The 22,729-nt window shown below is 41.5% G+C and overlaps 1 protein-coding gene across 3 annotated transcripts in view; it reads left to right on the forward strand.

Moving 5' to 3' along the window:
- Positions 1 to 2,216: 2,216 nt before the first annotated feature.
- The window catches only part of LOC116399203 (stromal membrane-associated protein 1-like), a 95,325-nt gene continuing 74,812 nt past the window's right edge, over positions 2,217 to 22,729 (forward strand). For all 3 annotated transcript variants that reach the window (XM_031876169.1, XM_031876170.1, XM_031876171.1), the window contains exons 1-4: positions 2,217 to 2,533; positions 15,697 to 15,830; positions 17,296 to 17,381; positions 22,165 to 22,240. In XM_031876169.1, the coding sequence (XP_031732029.1) occupies positions 2,416 to 2,533; positions 15,697 to 15,830; positions 17,296 to 17,381; positions 22,165 to 22,240 (414 nt within the window). In that variant the 5' untranslated portion in view covers positions 2,217 to 2,415. The remainder of the gene's footprint in view (positions 2,534 to 15,696; positions 15,831 to 17,295; positions 17,382 to 22,164; positions 22,241 to 22,729) is intronic.

The following is a 22,729-nucleotide window of genomic DNA, read 5'->3' on the forward strand; positions in this document are numbered from 1 at the left end:
CTTTGTCCTCTTTATTAATAGGTCGTATTGTTATTCGGGGTGTCTGATTGCATGCAGCTGAATAAAAAAGAACTAGAACCAGAGGAGCAATAACTGCACATTTCCATGCAGCTGATAACTCATACAGGCAGGGACAGTTCCCCCTCTCTAACAGTTTTAATAGACATTTGTGATGCGTAAACACACAGATGACCACAATATGTTTGAATGTTTCTGCAGAAAGTCATAGAGGTCGCCAGCACAGTGCATTAATGCAGCATCTAATGACTCCCGACCTGATTAAAACTTAAGGTGAACAGCTCTGACTTAGAGTCAGAGATGGTCTGACCCTTGGGCGTAACAACATCCACCTGTGAACTGTAGTTTTTACATTTCTGCTCAATAACTTCTATTTCTGTACAAACAATCATTAACTGTTCCACTGCAGCGGTGGACACGGGCGATTTACGAGACAATGGGCCCCTGGGCACAGGAATGTAAAGGCCCCTCCAACATAAGGCCAAGAGCCGCATATTCAAAGGGACTGTTTGGCGGTTTTGCATCTCTTTGTAGTCGTCTTACACCAGTTTTTGGTTACTTTATGTCTCTCTTTGGCCATTTTTTGTCTATCAATGGTCGTATTCTGTCTCTTTATAGGTGTTTAACGCCTGTTTTTGGTTGTATACTGTCTGTTTTGGTTATCATGTGTCTTTTGTTGGTCATTTCCCATCTCTGTGGTAGTTTTCTGTCTCTTTGTGGTTGCTTAAAACTTCAAACAAAGGCTTTGGCCCCAGGACCCCCAAACCTGTTGGGCCCCTGGGCCTGTGCCCAGTAGGCCCGTTCAGTAATCCGTCCATGGTGGCGAATGTTACTGCTGTTACTGAAAATCTTTACTGAAAAAGCTTTTTTTGGTGACAAACCGCTGTCTGAATGCTGGTATCAGACACATCTTAGAGAAAATGTGGTCTATTTAGCTGTTTTACTGATCCATTAACCTTCCATGTCACTTTAATTACGAGTTTCAGCTGACACCTGAAACTCTGACGCAGGCAACCTTGGTGAGACATTTTCTTTTTTTTTTAGCCGAACATATGAATGCATTTGAGCTACAAGACTACAAAACTACTTTTTCCACACTCAGAAAAATTACATACAAAACGTAAAACTGGCACACAACCAAGTCTTGTGGAATCCGCCGTCCTGATCCCAAATATGAGTTAAAAAACAGTGGTGAAAAAGCATAACAAGTAACTAAAGATGAATAAAATTAGTAACCTCTGATTGTCACTCTGTAGTAGATCCAAGAACAGAAAGACTAAAAGTTACAGCTTGCGTTGAAACAATTGGTTGATTCATTGATGAGCTGTTTAAGAGAAAATCCATCCGGTACTATTCTTTAATAGGTCGCCCTATAAGTGTAGTAACCTGCTGGAAAGTATAGGGTTTGTACGTTGTTTAAATTATGAAAGGTTGGGGTTAAAAAAATCAGCTTTAAATAAACCTTCCAACTGAATGATAACGATATCTTAGAGTCTCCGAGACACAGTCACTTAATAGCTTCACAACACTAAGAACTCTTGAATTATGACTTGACTGATTGAAACCTAGCCCAGCAGGGACAGGAGGTGGAGGTTTGGGTCTGTGTCTCTCTCTTACTATTACGACTCACTAATATCACTAATAATAATAATAATAATAATAATAATAATAACTTTATTAGAAGTATTAGAACAAGTAAACACACACAGTCCTTGTCTTTTTCAGTCAATCAGTGTTTCAATTCCTGCTGCTTTCTACAACTTTACTTTGCAGATAAAAGATTTTACGAAGCTTATGAAATAGTCAGCTTATTAAATATGATGCCTTGTTAAAGATTCAATTTCCCAACAATAAATAAAGTAGGTAATTGGGTTCACGTTGCTAGCATGCAACATTTAAATACAGCTTACATGTTGATGAACCAATATTAATAATCAAATAATATATATATATAACAACATATATTTAATATATAAGATGCAGCTCAAAGTGTTTTATCAATAGGTTATAGGTTGTATATTATATACAACATGCTTGTACATAATAGCTTTAAACTATTTTTATGTCTGCTTATCTCTTGTTGTAGCTGAATGTATTCTGTATGTGAATTGTGTAAACTTGTATGTAAGTACATTGAGAGCTAAACCTATTTGAGCAATAAAGCGATTTCTGTTCAGATTCATGCGCTGCTGTAGAAATTCCGACAGCCGTGAAGGCAGCAGGGATGATGCTGCCTTGGATCCATATTACCTTGTTAGCAGGTTGCAAGCTAGCTGAACACAGGCGGTACAGTGCGGCTTCTAGGGGGATGTCCCACCCTTTCTAATACAAGCTCAGGACTCCCGTGTTTTTTTATCGGCTCTACAACAGCGGGACTAGCTTCCAAACTTTGGCAAAATGACGACGCGGTCGGAGCGAGAAAAAGCCCAGAAACTGAACGAGCAGCATCAGGTCATCCTGTCTAAACTGCTGAGGGAAGAAGACAACAAGCTCTGTGCCGACTGTGAGGCAAAAGGTAAGCCTGACAGTGTTTGCTGTGAACCATGTCAGGCATGCGAGTATAAAAAGATGAAATGATGGAATGATGTGGGAACTCGGCGGCTAACGGTTTGCTAAAGCTAGCAACATATTGTAACGTTATTTATTGGGGAGTCACTTCTGTAGAGCTACGCTGAACGTTACATATCTCTTAGCTTAACGCTAGTAACTAGCTTAATACCAAAGTGTGTCACGTTAATTCCGACAAAACTAATATATATTTTTCCATTTTAATATGTTTATGTTGTGCAATGCAAACAGAGTCGGTGCTTGTCCAGTCAGAATTAAGGCAAAAACGAACTCTAATGAGCGACATTTGTGCAAGTAACCAAAAAAGTATGCAACTTCCGTTTATAATTTTCAAAATAAAATTCCCATCGCGCTCTTGCGTTATTTTGTGTAGTGAAAAGAACGATAAGGAATAATCTTTTTATTTGAATTCGAATAGCACAATAAATGAGCTACAATGAGAGGTTAATGATATCACGAAATCGAATATTAGCTGAATGTTTATTTTAACATGAAAACTACATAACACGTTGACTGCTTCATTGCTTGCATCAAAAATGTATAATTACACTCTAAATACTTGATGAATTACAGGACGAGCAATGTTGGTATTTCTATTCGTCATTGAGTCTGGGAGGCTGATGGTGCTCTTTTGTTTATGAGCTTCTAATGTTGTCCTTCTCGCCTAGTATATATTTTTGTAAATTTGCTCCGAAAATTCATGCTTATTTTGAAATCAGATGGGCTGTAATTCCGGTTTTGTATCGTATGGCTGGGGCTAACTTGACGCAGGCTTTATCAGACAGTATATCGATGTCATGTCCTTGACTGGTTTATTTATGAGCGGAAAACGTGCGAGTCTTGTGTAGGCAACATTAAATCAGTGGAGTCGTTTGCTCGCTGAATGTGCTGCGTAGAAAAAGCATGTCTGCATCAGATACTGTAGTATTTTTTTATTATTTTTTGCAGCTGCAGCCAACACCTTATCTATGACTCGCGATGCGCTCTTTAAAACGCCCCCAAAACTACATTCAAAAATACGAAAGTTTGAGATCCCCGTGCACAGACTCTTACTTACAGTTTCATCGCGGAGTTTTCCTTAATCTTTAGGACCCAGTCTTTAATTCGGCAGCAATCCAATACATCAACCCGCCATGTATTCTAATACGTTTTCAAATGTGCATGCTGCAACTTGATAATTCACAGTAGTGAGTGGTCACAACATAAAACAGATCAATTTAACAATGTTTTGCACAATGGATTCATAAAAAAATGATCCCATGATCGTGCTGTTACCCAAACGTCTTAATTAACCTACTTGTGTTTTTATTTTTTTTGTAAGTACGGAGGCATGAAATTCCCCGACTTTTGAGTGGGATTTGAACGTCTCGTATTGGGGCTACCTATGACTGAGATTAAATGCCGTTTGCGTCATCACCATGCCTATAAATGTAATCTGTAGCACCAGACCTCCCTCAGCCGGTGACTCATGATTTACTGCTGCAGCTGCATCTCTTTCCCATTATGTTATATTAGTATCCGTTTAAATAGCATTTCATCATCCTGGCCTGGGGTTGTAGCTCCCAGCATGCACGTATTGACTGCACCTAACTTTAAATTACCAACATTTTTACAGGATAAAATACAGTAACCCTTTCAGACCAAACACACTTTTTTGTATTTATACGAAGTACATTCATAATAAATAATGTCCTAGTTTAAAAAAAAGATTTTGCTCAAATTCCACTTACTAGCTTCTTACAGATCTTTCAACGGCCTCGCTCAAGTCTTTCTCAGTGGATTGAGTTTCATGCTGAATCTCTTAAAACAGCACTCTGACCAGATCAAACTCAAAACAAGGCGGGAATGACGCGTCGTTTCTGACGCTTTCAACCACAACTCATGGTCTTCCTCAGTGGAAGGAACTGCTCGGGTGCCATGGACCTGGTTTTATACGACCACGTTTTATCATACCCATTTAAATGATTGTTCTCTCTCCGACACAATGTATATAATTTTTTCGATATATAAAAGGTTCATTTTATATCAGTCCTGTTGTCATACTGCTGATTCTCATACAGAATTCCTATGATTATAGCAGCTGATCAAGTGTTGCTCTTTCCCACTGCACTGCATTATCTGCATCAGCCAGTGACCCTGCAGCCTGAGGCGCGTTTACTGACTGACTCATACAGCAGCAGCATCCAGCCAGGCCCGATGTGTCATGTTCGCTATGTCACAGCTATTTTTATCCAAACAAAAAATGGGCGTTGCACAATAGTTGCCACTCTGAAATAAAAAAACAATTGTTTTTAATCCTTACCGTGTCAGTCAGTTTTTAAGTGCAAAAAGATAAGAAGCTCTGTCACTTTTAAGTCCAACTTTCATTCCAGCATGTTTTTTTTTTTTTTTTAAATATTGGAACTCTTAAGGACCTGTTCAGATTAAAAACGATACAATGGATAAGCGCAATAGGTAGTTTACCTTGCAGTGCAGCAGAGGGCGCTCTTAACTGTCACTCTCTGCTCAGCCGGTCTCAAGCATCACTCTATATGGGTGCCGTTCCATTGAATTGGAATAGATTGCGTGTTAGCTTGAATGCGTTGTGGAGAAGTGGATACAGCTGTTATCAAGAACTATCATTACACCGCAAGTAATGCTGAAGGTGTCTTACTAAATGTGTCTGTAAATGATCTAAATGTACTTTGAAGTGGTTTTATTTTGAAAAATTGTAAACTCAACAACTGCATCATTTCCTGATTGTTTTCATGCTGAAACCAGAAAAGTTTGTTTGTATCTACCGACCATGTGATTATGTGGTTCACATAGAATGTAATATTAGTTTCAATAACATTTATGATGTTTTTTGTGCTAAAACATTAAAGGGACAGCTCACCCCAAAATCAACAATGCGTATTCTTTCACCTTGTGAGCAGTTTCATGCAGGAACTATTTTCTTTCAGCCAAAGTTCTTCCATGAGAATGCACACAACAAGGGCCTTGAGTCACCGGGTCATGATACATTGTAGAGACATTGTATGGATATATTTTTTTGCCGCCTTGAGAACAACAAGCCGAGCTCCACCTGGTCCTACTATTTTAGAGAGAGTGCAGACATCTCAACGGCCGATATCTCCAAAACTCGGCAGCTCACAGCAAAACCATCTGGATTGATGAATAGCACATGTAAGAGGTGAACTGTCCCTTTAAGGACCTCTTTTTTTATGTGAGTCACCATCTCTTTGTCATTTGTTTCAGTGAATTACCTGAAAAATAATCATTTCCTGTAAGTTCTGTACGTGAACCGGGAGCTGGTTTTTCCCTCTTTGAGTTTGACGTCTCCTCTGGATGCTGCGCTCCAAACCCAGCACAAGGCGGCGTGTTGGGTTTTATTCACCACTCGTTTGGTTCGATTGATTAGTTTGTATCTGTTGGTTTTGTCCTCGGCGTCGCCGGCTGCAGTCGGTGTGTGCCGGGCGTGGTCAGTGTGGTGACTCACCCGATCCTCTCGGCTGTAATTCCACCCTCACTCCCGTCTCCTGTCTACACACACTGTCCTACATTTTGTGTGTGTGTGTGTGTGTGTGTGTGTGTGTGTAGGCGTGTGAGAGAGAGAGAGAGAGCTAGTCCTTATTGATTGCAGTTCCATTTCCCCCCTCGTCCTTCTTGGCAGCTAAATCTGTCCACTACTTAGAGTCCAGACTATAATTTTCACCTTTGGGTTCAACACAATGTCTCTCTCTCACACACACACACGTGTGTGTGTGACACATGTTGCACGGGAGTGTGTGTTCCGATTTGTGGCCAGGGGGCGTGGTGTGTGTGCGTGCAGCTTGCAGCTTGGCAAGCGCCCAGCAGGGGGCACTCTGCATTTTGACGACCCGTCCTTGGTACCCGGCTCTGCTGTCACTTACACACACACACACACACACACACAGGTTCAGCCTCAGTGAGAGGAGTGCGTAGAGGTGGCCGGTTGGGTTCAATGTCACATCAAATTGTGAGGGAAGTTTTAAATGCAACACAAACTTCATTTATTTTTTCCATTTGCATTCAGCGTGAAGGAAACATCTAAGACCCGACGCGTCGTTAGCGTCTGTGCTAACGTCGACCATAAGTCACGCCGATGAAGGCCAGAGAGAAGACACACACTCGAGTGTTCTCACTCATCAGGTGATAGCTGTGATACAACAACAGGAGAGATATTTATTGGTCTGACATTTCTCTCTGACTCACATTCATCTGAAGCCGCTTTCACACTCCCAACACGTCGTGTGAGTCCACAGTGTTCCCGGAGATGTTTGAATCATTTTTTTTTTTACCCAAGCAAAACAAATCCAGGTTTGCGTTGTGGTGACAGATCCGACTAAAGATGTGCTTTGCAGCTCACCGTGATTAATATGAAAGTCTTTTGAAAGGAACAAAAAGATGGCTCATCTCTGTGTTGTGTGCCGAAGCCGCCATCTTTGTTATCCTGCCTCAAAGACAGGTATTAAAACACTTTTTCTCTTCTTCGTTGACTAACACTCACACACTTTTGTCGACTAATAGATTAGTTGATTTAATCGATGTGTAAAACTGAGTTTCTGCACAAAGAATCGCACAAAAGCACCACTTTAAACCCTAAATCTAAACGAGTTTCTTAGAAATAAGTTCGGGATGACACAATAAAGGCTTTTACTGCAGATTTCCATAAAGAAAACACTCAATAAGTTGACTTGGGAACAGCTGTCTGGTTCACTACCGTGGTGAAGTGAAAAATAGTGTTTGATTTCATTTTTATTTTTAAGATTGTTTTATTGTTTGTTTCTCGCTAACAAAAGACGAGTGTCCCTCTGTGCAGTTGCCAGTTTATTAGGTACACACAGCTAAAAAAACAAAATTGCCAATTAACGTTGTGTCGTGTTTCAGCGGATGACTGTGTGATCTTCCTCTGACTGGATTCATCTCACTGCCTCCTATCAGCAGCAGATGGCGCCCCAGCCTCACTTTCATCCATCCATTACATTTGCTGAGCTGAATTTAAAATGCTGGACAGGTCAAACATCTTCTAAATCTGTTGCTTCTCCTTCTTGTAGCACACACACACACTGAAGACAAAAAGCAGGTGCTAGGTTGTGGAGTAGAAGTTCTTGTAGCTCACTCCCTCACTATGTCTGCATCCGATGAGACGAGGTGATGGTGTTTTATTTGCTGTGATAATGAAGGGGAAGCAGTCTCTCCTCCTCATCACTGCTCACTCTGACGCACTAACGGACCAGCAGGGGGCAGCACAGCGCTGTTTTCTTTTCAAAATGCCCCCCCGTCAGCGTCCTGCCCGTCACTCAATGATTTTCCACTCTCTGGCCTGCGCTGAGAATTTGGGCAGCCTCCCGGTGATTTTACTGAGAGGATATTTTATTAATTAGGAACTGGAGGTTGTTAAACTTCTTTCTTAAAGGAGAGCGCCACTAAAATTCTGCACGGCGGTGGCTTATTATCTTGCCTGAGGCACCGTTCAGCTTTAATGCCGTATTGCAAGCTGTTGTTTCTTATTCCTAGAAGTACAAAAGAAGAGAAGAGAGGGATAAAGTTGGTTTAAGACAAACACCATTCAAGGAACTATAAATATTATATACAGAGCTCTGGTGCCAAGTTTTCACGGCGTTGTACGAGAGGACATTAAGACGAAATAAAAAGGCCATAAAACCTAAAGAGCCACTCGACTGAAAATTATGATAAAAGATGATTCAAATGAAGAGGCAGAGCAGCAGCCGCAGTTCGTATGTGTGCATCTCTATTAAAGTCAAGATGAGAGTGAAAGATTTCTTTTTTTTAAAAATACTTTTAGGTCACGTCCCCGGTCATATTGTGCATCTATTTTACATCAAACGCAAAAAATAAAAAAATCTATATCTGTGTATTTTTACATCAAAATCCAATCATCTTTTCGTCCTGTAAAATAAAATGTGAGGTGCGCTTACATACGCTAGCTAGAGATGCACGGATACTGATATTGACTCAAATAGCTGGATTGGGTTTTGGTGAAGAACGGCTAATCTGGTATTGGCTATTATTAATGATTAAGCACCAAAGTCCAGTTATCGCTATCATAGGTGCGTCCCACGTGACCCAGAAACATGCTCGAACTTCCGTTTCACTGGGCCTTTGAAGTGTGATCCTGTGATGTCATCCTCACTGGTATCTATTTCTCTGTGTGTGTGTGTGTGTGTGTGAGAGAGTGAGTGAGAGAGAGAGAAAAAGCTCATTTGGGTCTAATCAGGTCAGCTGTCTATTTTCGCCCGAACTTCAATGCAGAGCAAGTGCAACGAAGTAAAACTGTCACTGAGTGTGAACAACCCACATGAGACACACATTACTGTTTCATGCATATCTGTTCAGCATCAGCTGCATGTATTCTTTCATCTGAAGACTAGGTGAAGGTCGTTTTAGGGGGGGGGGGGTAAAGGTTGTTTTTCCACCAGGTATTGTTGATGGATTCTGCGAACAGTAGTTATTCATACATCAGAGTGGTTTTAACCTTGTCCTCTTTTAAACAATGGCTGTTATATTGCACCTGCAACAAAAGTTTAACACTACACCAAAGCGCATGTAATTCCAGCCATAGATCAAAATAGCGTGTGTTGCTAAAACAAGTAGAAGTGTTTTTGCTACCACCTAATTTGCCCTTATTATTCAGGTAAAAACCAGTGACATTTACTACATTTACATGCACTAAATATTACGGTTTTTGCCCTTATTCCAAAAAAAGACAATACTCCTAATAAGCTGTTTATATGGATAATGTAAATGAATATTCCATTAATATTCCAGTTTACACGCAGCCATGCATCTTTCCGATTAACGTAAAAACAACCCCACGGTGACTCCACCGTCGACGCCATTCTCGGCTGTGTTTGACGAGTTGATGCCCTAACTATCGTTTATTACGTCAAAATATGGAACGGCAGGGAAGCGCTTGTGCCATTTCGCTTCTTTCCGTCAAAACATGTTTTTCCAACGTTTTTCCAACGTTTTTCCACCGGTGGCAGACTTGTCCGACTGCGAACACGTCGTCCCTCATTCGGTCCTTCGACCACCTTTTTAAAAGGTTGTTGTTGCGCTTATCAAAAAACCTGTTGGTATCCAAGTCTTTCATAATGTTTTGGTGTGTTTCTCCTTCCATCCAGAAATGTGGGCTTTTCATTTTGGGGCGACTGTGGCTCACTGGGTTAAGAGGGTTGTCTGGTAACCGCAAGGTCGACGGTTCAATTCTTGGCATATGTCGAAGTGTCCCTGAGCAAGACACCCTAACAGAGAACCCCTAAGCCCACTGCTCCCTATATACAGGGATGGGTCAAATGCAGAGACCTTAAAGGGATAAATATAGTGTAATGAAAACTGTTGGTTTGCTAGTCAGACTGGTTTGTGTGCAACACACTGAGCTGGCTGTCAACAGGCAAGAGGACGTGTTTTCGACGTTATAAACATCGAACAAAAAGTTTGGAAATTAGTGTTTGACAGATTATTTCTTTCTTGTAACAATGCTTCTTGGCAATACATCTTATACCGTTGGCAAGCCTGTTTATTTACCTTTCAAACAGTGCCCCATTTGTAAGGAACATGCATTTCTGGGATGAGCAGCACAGCTGAGTATGTGGGTTGCGCCCATGAAAAATTTGCCAAGTCTTCTCTGCCAATGCCAAACAGTTTATTCTGCTGTTGCTATTGACTCTTGTTTGGTGGATTAGATGATTGAAGTCTATCAGTAACTAGGAAGAAACAAGACATAATGGCAATTTTACAATGTATTCATTTAACAAACAGGAGCCTCAGTAGCGTGTGGAATATTAGTAATATTATAATAAATAGGCCAAACTGTAACAACTGTTACATGCCACAGGCATATAAGCAAAAATAAAATAGCCGTCATGTTGGCACATGTTTCGATTTATGTCTGAATCTGCTTTTTCAGCTCACTGGGTATGCTTTGTGCAACTGCGTTAGCCTTTGTGCTAACGTCTGAGACTTTGCTACTGGGTTAGCCTTTGTGCTGCTGGGTTAGCCTTTGTGCTAACGTCTGAGCCTTTTTGCTGCTGGGTTAGCCTTTGTGCTGCTGGGTTAGCCTTTGTGCTAACGTCTGAGCCTTTTTGCTTATGGGTTAGCATTTGTGCTGCTGGGTTAGCTTTTGTGCTAACATCTGAGCCTTTGTGCTGCTGGGTTAGCCTTTGTGCTAAAGTCTGAGCCTTTGTGCTAATGGGTTAGTTCGCTGAGCATATATTACTGACTATAGCCTCCAATTTTTAAGGCACATAGCGAAAATTATATTTGAGAGTTTAACGGAATCTGATGATATTCGGCTGATATATACAGTATTTAAAAGTATGTGGGTTTTTTTTCTCGGAAATGTAAAGTGTGTAAGTACACAAAATGTACAATACTGCTAGTGTCACGTTAGCCAACTGAAAACACTAAGATTTGACACTGATTTCATGTTTGGAAATGTAAACCCTTCAAGTGGTATGCTTTTATCAGTCAAAGATGCATTAAACTAAAATTCCTATCAATGGGAAAAGAACCCGCCCATACTTGCCGGATCGGATATATTTCGTGGTTAAAGGAACATCTGTAAAACCTTGGATAAACACCTTTCCTATAAATTCTTCACAATAAAAGTCCTGCTGTTTTTGCTGCTTACTGTTTTTCCCCACAGTACGCAGGACAACATGTTCTCTTGTGTGAGATCACAGTTGAGAACTAGAACACTTCAATTGGCCCACATAACTCCCAAAAGAACGGTTGTGGGTTCCACATAGCCTGAACTAATAAGTCATGGTGGCTGGTTGAACAATGACTCCATTTCTATGCGCACAAAAGCAGAGCAGATTACTATCATAAATCAGGATAAACCACGGCAGCCTCATTTACAACTGAGCAGAAGCCCAGTTCACACAAAGGTAGTAATCCATCAGATTTGGCTGCTAAATTGTCAGACAACTTTATTTTATTTAAAAGAATGAGAAAAAAGCCAAAACCATTTTACAGCACTGTTACCACAGTGATGCCTATTTACATGACCTCTCTGGTTGCTGCCAAAAGTGAGGAGTAATCGGATTACTCTAAACTACTCGGAGGGATCGCTGGAACTCACCAGTCAAAGCATCATCGCTGCTCGTCATCTCAGGGAGAAATGTGGCTGATAGGGTGGAAATCAAATTTAAAGTATAATTCCTTCATTTTTTTTGTGAAAATGTCGGTGAAAACCGACCGCTAAGTGACACGTCGGTGTATCTGGATGATCTGCAGCATGTTACAAATACACCTGCTATACGCGGGTAAACACACATGTACAGAGCGTATGTCGCCGTGTGAAGTGCGTTCAGAGAGGTCATCGCAGGGCAGACGAGAGCTCAGTCCGATCCACGCAGATTGAGTCCGGCTTACTGTGGCTGAGCTGCTTTGATTCGGGCTTAACGCTCAGTCATCCCTGCTTTAATGCTCCTTTAGGCCGTCTATAGCGCATTAGTGCCACCGCATTAACACACTGATGCTCTCACTCGAGCCCGCTAGACTGTGCCGCCATCCAACCATCCCTGCTGCAACCATCGCCATGTAGCCCGGATCCATAAAAGTTGATCCTATTGCACTCGCTGCGTTCAAAGTCACTTTTCGATGGTCAGATTGACGGATGGCGAGCTCCGCGGCCCGGAGAGGGAGGGACGGAGCCACCGCCGGCGCCGAGGAACTGCAGCCACTATGTGGCCATTAAAATGATTTGACTTGTCATGTCCGTGCCCTCTCCTATTCATCCCCGTGGAGATTTGGCAGAGCGAGGGGGGGGGGGGGTTTCGTGCTACTTTTATACATGACGGATGATGCATCTGGTCGACAGATTTCTGTGGGCAGCTCTTAACCTGAACTCGCTCAAACATAATATTTATAAAGCGATTCTGTGGGTATGCAGGAGTGTGTTAATACTCTGTGAGCTGCATCTGACAATTTTTTGTAATTTGACAGAAAATCCGGCAATCATGCCCACTTTATGCGGCAATAGGCTGGGTTTGCGGAGATGTTATTGCGAGGCAGCCAGGATTTAAACAACTTCTTTAATTTTTTTTATTGTGTTAACAACTTCACAACATCATTAATTTCTCAAGCTGGTCTGATTCGACGTTCTTACGAAAAATAATGCACCGTAATTCGCAGATATCCCACGAAATCCCGTAATCATGAGCTATGAGCTGGCGGGACATGAGATGGAGGGGTCCAACAAACTCGGATTTGTCACCCTGGAGACCGCTGTTCGTTCCCCATGTGAAATGATAAGTCAACATTGATTTGTCACGTAACTTGCGCACTTCCGTAGCTGCCCTTCCGTAGCGGCGCTTCTGTAGTTATTTTAACCCAAACGTCCACCTTTTCCTAAACCTAACCAAGTAGTTTTGTTACCTAAACATAACAAAGTAGTTCACAATCTTTTTCTAAACATAACAAAGTAATTCAAGAACTTTTCACATTGCTCAATCCCATACGAAAATCTTTTCCTGAACCTAACTAAGTAGTTTTGTTGCATAAACTTAACTTGTTTCCTGTGAAAACGGAAGTTCAGTTTGAAATGGCTGTATACATGTAATGAGCAGAAATTGACATGTGTTGCTGGATTTTGTAGGAAAACTCACAAAAAATGAGGAGTAACTTTTTGTAGGATATCATACGAACCGTTTTATGAGGATATGTTGAAATCAAGAAGAGTCTGAAAGTGTGTGCTGTTCATAGACTGTACATAAGAAGTGGACGTAGTCATTGTGACGTCACCCGTTGGTTTGTGGACTGCCGTTTTGAAGCCTAGATTTCGACAATTTCGCCATTGCCATCTTAAATTACGTGCGTTGCCATGTTGTTGTTTTTTTGCAAGCAATGACAGGAAGTTGCCATATTTGGAATGCGGAGGAATGGCGTAGAGACGTCATATACGGCTCTGGTAACGGCCTCGACCTGTCAATGACAGTAAGCCCCGCCCTAAAGCATACTTTGCTTTATGGTCTTTATGGACTTGAAACTAGAGATTAAGACCATAAACTTATGTTTACAATGTTTCCTGAGGTAATAAATCAAGAGAAGTAGTAGTTCTTCGAGTACATTTGGGGATGACGGCCCACATCTTCACTTTGAGTTCCAGTTTTTCCTGGAAGACTTTCATAGCGTTGGACTTGTTGGTTGTTCACATGAAAAATGCAAAAGTCTTGTGTAGCATAGTTGTGCCAAGAATGTGCAACCGCTTGACAGGAATAGGAGTAAGATGGGGAATGCAGGAAGAACACATTATATGCTTTGGCTTGTGCTGTGCCTGCTTCCGTTGAGGAAGGGGGTTTGGTGAACATGGGCTCTTTGGTATGTTGAAGAGATAAAGGTCCTAGAGTACTGCCATCTCAAAATATCAGCTGATCAGCAGGACTCAACAGAAAAAAGAGGGTCAGACTGACCCTTATGGGGCAGTTGCTTGTGGGAAAATACCAAAATTTTCATCCCTCCTCTCAACAGACGTCGCCCGATTGCGTGTCAACAGGAATTAAAGTCTCGTCCGGTTCTGCCAGGAGGTTCTTGGCTTCTTCTGGTTCTGTGCAGCGAGATGGCCGTTCCTTCTTGTTCTCTGCCAGGGCTTTTATGTAACCCCTTTTTTTTTTTTTTAGCAAGCAGAGATCCAAAATCCGACTTTGAGTTTGACTTAGTTGGTTTCACTCGCCATGAATTTGTACTGCGCTGGGAAAATAATGGATTTAGATCTGGAGTTCAGCCTGTCGTTATTGCACATGTAATTGATAATGTTTTTCTTGTTTTAATTTTGAGGATTAGGCTCTGTGAATACAATGACCCGTAAAATAATAAAAGCTTTTGTAAACCAGTTTATTAAACTCAAAGCTGCTGTCATTGATCTAAAATGCCTGTTTTTATGGTACCTTTCATATCTAGATTTTTTAATTATACTGACATTTAATTAAAGCTATTAATCTGTAAATGAAAGTAATTTAGAATGCATGCAGTAAAAGTACACATTTTATAATCCTTCAACCAATAAAGACTTAATTTGAAGAGATCCTGAAACACTGAGTCTGGCAATTTAACAGAAAATCCACTTTCTATTTTGGAGTTTATTAAACTTAATAACTCTTTAGACACAACGTGTATATTTGATATTAAAATATTCTATATGTGCACCTTTTGTTGTGCTTCAAGATGACTAATAACGGATGGTGCATGCAGGCACTTTAATATAGAATAATTATTCTTAAACCACAGGAAGTGCAATCAAATGATATCCATAAACAACACAACCCTCTGCTCCGTCCGTAAAATCCCATTAACGTGTATTAGGGATTACTTCCAGAGCAATGTTGATAACACCAAATGTCTCGGGATAAGTGGGCACGCTCTGAAACACTACAAGTGAGACAATTTTGCTAAAGTAAGTAAAGGCTTTGAATGTTTGGATTTTATCTCTTCTTATTAACTTCCAAGCAGTTCGTCCAGTTTGTGGAAGCGAGGTTTACCTTTTGAATTTTTGACGGACTGTGTCGGGTGAAGAGGTTCAGAGACAGAATAGCGGTCTTTTCTTTATTTTTTTTATTTTTTATTACACAGCAGAGTTTCAACTCACCACTTCCTGCCGTTCCATCGCCTCCACAGTTTAGATTTGAATTGAAAGGGAATCGAGAGGCTGGAATCTGCATCGTCTCAAACGCTAGAGATGGAAAGCTGCTCTCTGCTGCAGCAGAGTCTGTTCGACTGATAACACAGCACGACCTTCACGTTAACGGTGCAATGTGGCCACAATTTTAGGTTAAAACATTCAAAAAATGAACCACAGATCTAACCTAAACTAAATGTCAATGTGACACGTTTAGATATCAGTGTTATTAGGATGCGCTGTAGAGCTTCGGCAGTTTGGAATTTCACGTATTCTTGCCCTGCTGTTAGTTAGTAGTTGGCTTTTTTTATTTTTTACAGCCGACTGTGTGGACTCATTAGTAGAGGTGAAATGCTCCCCCCTATTTGTTTGGAGCGAGTGGCCAGGCATTACACATCGCACCTTTAATAAAAATGTGAACCAATGCACCTTTAAAGCAGAAACTCTCTTTCTATTTCTCTCACCAGGTCCTCGATGGGCGTCATGGAACCTCGGGGTGTTCATGTGCATCCGCTGTGCCGGCATCCACCGCAACCTGGGTGTCCACATCTCCAGAGTCAAATCTGTCAATCTGGACCAGTGGACACCGGAGCAGATCCAGGTACACTGATTGTATCTGTGATTTATATCTGATGAGACCAATTTGGACCTGGTTTGTTGTAGACCTAGTAGCTCCTTTTATCAAGAATCCGATGTTCTCACTATGATACATTTAGACAACAGTAACGTGCCGTGCGGCAGAAACCATGAGAACAGTTGGTGAATGAGGCCAACACATAATCAAACAACTAAAGTTAGCTTTGTGCAAGTTGACCTTAACAAGTCACTGTGTAGTTTCTGTTTTACGGTCAAGTTTTCCATTTAACCGAATCGACCCAATTTGTTTCAAAAATCGCACCATTTCCTCTCCGATTCATTTCCTCTACGATTCACAGTCAAATTGAAACACACAGAAGTCGAACACAGACTGGGGGAATCCGTGGAACTCTTTGATGTTCACCTCAAAAGTAAATCATTGAAAAGAGACGATCTGACCACTCAAAGCGCCGTACACGGCATGTCAACATTCACCCATTCACACATTGATGGTATAGGTGGAAATGCTAATTGGCACATGCTCATCAGGATCTAATATCTAAAAAAAACGATCGCAGAGCCTTGAGTTCAGCATTGAAGGATACTTCAACATGCGGACTGGAGGAGCCGGGGATTGAACCGCCGGACTTCCGTGTGGCAGACGACCCGCTCTACATCTAATCCACACCCGCCCCACATATCTTGAGTTTTACATTTTGGTCGTTTGAGACCGGAAGTGACCATTTTTGGACGAGAGGGTGGGGCCAGCAGCTAGCATTAGCTTGTATGGTCATTTTGGCTAGCAAAAAAAACATGGTTAAAAGAAAATGTACTTACGATCTTTATCTTGTTTCGTTTATATTTGACATTTTAATGTAACCCATAATTTACTAAATGAACATGCTACCGTATTGAAGAAGACTTGAAACTCGTGATTGGGACTATAAACTCATGTTTGACACGCGCACACACACATTTAGGGAATACAGAGACCTGTAATTAGTGTGTATATGTGTGTTTCGTGGGTAACTAGCATGTCTCATTGATTCAATTACACACAGTAAATGAGGAGCACTGGTGCGTGCGTGCGTGCGTGCGTGCGTGTGCGTGTGTCTCTCCCTCTTCAAGGCACTGCCTACCCATCAGCTGAGTGCGAGTCAAAAGGAGGACTCACTCTGAATTTGAATCACTGTTTTTCAAAGACTAATTAATTCCGGATGGCTGATTGTTCGGACTCCATCTCAACCACTTCTCCTATCATCACCTCATGTATCACCCTCCTCCTGATTTACCCTTGACCTCACACGGCCGCCGTGTCTTTCACACACGTGCGTTCGAATGTGTGTGAAAGGATTCGGCGGGCAAATTTGAGTCGAATGCAAATGTGACTAACGAAAGAACTTGCTGTGTGCGTTTGACATGTTCTTTGAAGGAGTTTCACCAATTGATGTACTTTTCGTTGTTTCTTCCTCCCCTTTCTCTCCTTGCAGAGTATGGTCGACATGGGCAACAACAGGGCCAAACGGCTGTATGAAGACCACCTACCGGAGAACTTCAGACGGCCACAGGTGGACCAGTATCCTCCTTGTTTCTGTGTGTTGTATTCTCCGACTGTCTCTTTACTGCCCCGTGCATTCATTCAACCCCAACTTCATCTACATAAAAACTCAGTTTGTCACAATACATGTCACCATACATTGGCGTAAAAGTCTCCCCGACATTGCGTGCAAGCTGCTCTTGTCACACTAAATGTGCATTAAATGTACATTTTTTTTTTATAAAACCCTCTGTCAACATGGAGAGATTTGCATACCACCATATGTGCCACCCCGATATTTACATCGAAATCTTAAAGCTCCCAATATCACCGCTACTTTGTGGTAGTTGTGACATTTAGATGGGCGACAAATGAAAGAAAAGGTTTCTACTGGAGGGTTGAACAGCAGTCTTCCAGAAGATATTCACTCTTTTGTTTTTATGGTGACTGCGCTGTTGCTTCAAAGTCTCCCATTGGTATTCAATTGTATTGAGATCTAAGGACTGTTAAAGCCATAGCATTTCCATACCCATCAAAGCATTTAATGACCCCTCGTGCGCTGTTGACGGGGGGGCGTTGTCATCGTGTTAGATCCCACTCCCATCAGATGTTTTCCTCTCGGGATCATGATCCAGAATCAAGGTCGACTGGTGCCGGCCCTGCTCAGTCTCTAACTATAAAGTAAGATTCTCTGACTGCATGTATGTGTGTGTGTCCTTTGCATATCTCAAGGACCATTCGTCCAATCTACTTCACACTCGGCGGGTGTATTGATAGGGACCCAAAGTCGTGCAGTGTTCAATTTGGTGCAATTTAGAGACTCGACACGTTCAATACTAGTGGTCATAAAAACACACAATATCAGAGATCGGCGTGTAGAAAACATGAATGCCGATGTCCTGGTCGCATATTTTACTGAATATTGGAGGATCGTCAGTAAAACTTTATTTCACACTGTGATAGTTAACGTTAAACTGTGAGCCGAACCGTGAGGGGTGATCCGTATGGATCAATCGTGGCCCTGTCTCAGAGCTGCTGTGTGAAAACTTTATTTTGTAGATTACAGCACACTTGTCATGCATTGCAGAAGGATTTCTGTTTTGTTTTAGTGATGTTTATGTCCTGAGGTCGGTCACACAGATTTTTATATTAGACTGTTGCTGAAAAAAAAATCGCTTTCGAGTTAAAAAGGTTCAGATTTATCTGCATCAGTTCAACCTGAAATCACTCCTGCAATCTGCCTTTTTTCTGCAACGAAATGACATCCTCAAATCTAACTCGTCGCCGTCATCAAACTTCAGCTTTCGTCGGCATCTCCCAAATCATCTCCAGCAGCACACGAGAAGTGACAGGCTCCGCCAAGTCGGTGTCATTCCACACACTTAATCAGGACACCTCTAGCAGCGTCTGCGTATGCAACAACCGCGAAAGCAGCGGTAACCAATTTGCCCCTTTTTCCATGAGACAGCTTGGTGGTTAACACAGCAGCATATGTTCATATTTCCACCAGCAGACTGAAATAAATAATCTCCCCGTTTGAAACGCGGCTCTAATACCCTATCTTGTATCTGGCAGGCCCATTTGTGCGGGTGGTCATCATTCCTCACTCTTTTGAAGTCCATTAGTCGTTCCGACAGCAGCGCCGCTGGCTGAAAACGGCAGATAACGGACCCAGGATTAGAGGAGCTATACCGCCTGAATGTGTGTGAGCGTTTCCTATGTGTCCTCCTGTGTTCATACATTACAGCCATCTACTGTGCTCTATATGTAAATGACTAAATGGCGTTTGATTCCCCCCGCCATTATTTTTTTAACTCCTACATTAGTGCTCGTGTAATTACGAATGTTTTTCCTTCAGTATGGACACATTGATGTCGTCTTGGTGTATTTGCAGTTGTATAGTTTGACTAATATAGGTTTTCATTTGTCAAGAAGAATGTTTTGTTTGGAAGAATTCTAGTAATTAACATCTGTAATTAGCCATATTCTAAATCTTCATTTATGTGCTGCACTCTAGAAAAGTGCACTCCGTGTGTCTCCCTCTCTTCTCCCAAACAATTCCCTTTTTACAAAAAAAGATTACAAAAAAGGGTATTTATTCATCTCATATCGTGACTAACTTCAGTGGATCATAACATATCGGTTATGGAATTAATCTGCAGATGCTCCGGTTCAAAATGAGACCAAACCTTTCTATGGATGTCAATGTTTGAGGCCAAATTGTGGCCTTCGACAGACTCGGTGAGGCTTGTTTTTACCCGAGCCGATGGCCACAAATGCCTTTTGCTGCTGAAGTAAGAAAGAGATTTGCTGTGGATAGACTGACAGATACACGCTCTCACACACACACACACACACACACACACACACACACACACACACACACACACACACACAAATGAACACATGATCCTCTTACGCCTGGCAGAGATAATGATTATGGAACACAAGAGTTCATTCATAGTTTTGCATAAATTTTTACCCATTGATATCACCACCACCACATAAAAAGGGATTCTTTAACAAATCTAAAATGTTCCACAAAACATATCTACAGTTATAAAATGTTTTGTAAACGCAAAGTCCTCCAAACTCCTTCCTAAGGAGTATCTTCACAACCATGGCCCTTTTTAAACTGCTGACATCCATAAACCTGTGTGAGGTTTATTCAACAGAATATAATGACGATTAACTGTGGAACTGCTACTTTTTCTAGCGTCTACCTTTTGTGTAAATCTAGATATAATATCTAACACTCCACTGTCGTCATGTGAACAGAACCACCGTGTCATCTGGCACACATTTATCCATTACACTCGTTGCGGAGTGTCTTGGTGTGTAGCATCCCATCTGTTCTGCTGTCTCCAGTCAACAGTACTGAATAAGTGCTGTGTCTGACATGCAGCCCGTGCAGCTCGACCCGTGCTGGTGGTCATCATTTTTTCAATCTTTGGAAGTCTATTACTTGATCCGCTAGAGGCGTCGCCGCTGAAATGGGGAGATAAGAGAGTCGGGATTAGAGTCGATGTGGCGCGTGGGTGTGAGTTGGGCGTGAGGTTGAGCGGGTGTGTGTGTGTGTGTGTGTGTGTGTGTGTGTGTGTGTGTGTGTGTGTGTGTGTGTATGCGCACACGCAAACACTTGGCATGTCTGTCATGGTGCTTTGAGAATGGCAGGAATCCTAACATAAACAACATGATGATCAGCCTAATTTCTGTTGTTAATGAAATACAGTTCTGTGATAAGATTGAACAATATCAGCAGCGGTATTGATACCATTTGGCAAGGAAACTCAATGTTAAAGACTCTTTCACACATTTTTCACATATGTCCAAAAGCTCTGAGAAACAAGTGAGAACAAGCTTCTGTGAAAAACAGGTTTTGGCGGGTGAAATTGTGTTTGTTGGTGTAAAATATATTTCAACCACAAGAGGCTGAATTGCACCTCTACGTCACGTTCTAATGAGACTAAGATCATGCATGTTTTCTTCCAGGAGTTTTGATTTCTCCATGTACTCCAAACACATGGTACTTATGTTGTTTTAAGCAAGTTATGTGGATTTAAACTCTGGTAGAAAACATGAATGCTTTTTGCCCTATTTAGAAGATGTGATAATGGTGCACTTCAGCCTGTTGTCACAAATTGAAAAAAATTAAAAAACTTAGAATAAACACAGGATAATCTTCTCTTTTGCTTCTCAGGGCTTCCATACATATGCTTTTAGCACTACATTATTTTTTTGCAAATTTTGTCTTAATTTAATGTTGACTGTGTACAGATAGCATTAATCAAATTTAACAATTATGCCATGAGGATTATAGACCAGTGAATTCAAATTCAAGCACGTGATGTAATCTGATTGTGTAAATTCTGAAGATTGATTGGAAGCGCTACTTGCGGTGTTGTCGAGAACAGCGCATAGCTCTTTGACTCCAGGAAGTGCAGAAGAAAGTGGTTGTAAAGGCCAAATGCTTGACTCCTCAGAGCCCTGAGGCCACGCCCCCGCTGCTGCACAGAACCCTATTCCATGTTTCTTTAAAGTTTCTTAACATTGAACGTGTCACGTGTCCAAATTGCTCCAACTTCAACTCTGCACGTCTTTGGGTCCCCATCGAAACACCCGCCAGTTGTGAAGTAGATCGGATGAACTGTTCTTGAGACATGCAGGTGACACACGGAAAGACAGAGATTCATTGCTTTATAATGGGATGTACATCTTCTGACCTGATGTCCCTATTAGCAGGAACAATACCTTCTAAAACCGTCACAAATCACTGTTCCAGTTAAGATTCATATAGAGATACTCATTCCTGATATTTTTCTGCCATGGTGGGGATTTGGTTGGTTTAGGTAAAACACTTACTTGGGGATCTGAAGGGGAAAGATTGTGGTTTGGGTTGTAATATTGGATTAAGTTCTCTGCCCTTTTCTTAAGGGGATGGTTAAAGAAGTGTTTAGAAATGGTGTTGTATGGGGTCCATATCCATAGTCGGTGTATTACCTACAGTAGCTAGCAGTCAGCTCACTCCCAGTTTGGAGAAACAGACCGGAGTACTAGCACGGAAGTAGTAATGTACTGCTGTGAATACGGTCAACAGCAAAACGTATTTTAGGCACCTATGTCTAAATGTAGCTTGTCTACCACCCAAAGAATTAGGAAAACAAAGTCTTGGCACTGCCAGTTTTTTTCTCTCCGGTGTTCCCATGAACTACAATATGTTGATGGTGTTAGCGTAATATGTACTGTATGTTTCTACCGTATGTGCAAAACTGATATCTAGATATTTCTGTGCAGTGTTTCAGTCCTTAATTCTAACCTTTAGAGCAGTGGAGGTCTTCATCCGGGACAAGTATGAGAGGAAAAAGTACTACAACAAGGAGGCCCTGGCTGCAGAACCGGTGAGTATCAACCTCACTTCTTGTTTTTTACAATTTCAGTTTCAGCCTGTCGGTCTATGTTGTTGTTATAGCTGTGTACAGAGCTGACATTTCACTGACGTGTGTGCATCAGTTGTTGCATATGTTTGATGTAAGACTGCCAGTATCTTCTAAAGACGGAAACCAACTCAAGAGCTTACTTACATTTTACTTTTTTTATATGTATGTATGAATGTATTTATATGATTCCCTGTCTCTTGCCTCTGAATGATATAAGGCTAAAAAATTGCATCAAAGAGTGTGTGCATGGTTTCAGGCTGCTGTTGTGCTAAAAATGCAAATGTGCTACTTATCACATTTGGCATCCATTCCTCACACAAGACATTTGAATGGGCTCCAGCTCTGACTTGTCTGTGCCATGGTGCCAAGGCCTCGTGGTTGGCTTCCAGTATCTTTCACCCATCGAGCCTGTAAAGTCTGTATCAGCAGCTGACCTTCTGCACACTCATG

This window comes from Anarrhichthys ocellatus, unplaced genomic scaffold, assembly GCF_004355925.1.
Source record: "Anarrhichthys ocellatus isolate YVR2014 unplaced genomic scaffold, GSC_Weel_1.0 scaffold104, whole genome shotgun sequence".
In the NCBI taxonomy this organism is placed as follows: Eukaryota; Metazoa; Chordata; class Actinopteri; order Perciformes; family Anarhichadidae; genus Anarrhichthys; species Anarrhichthys ocellatus.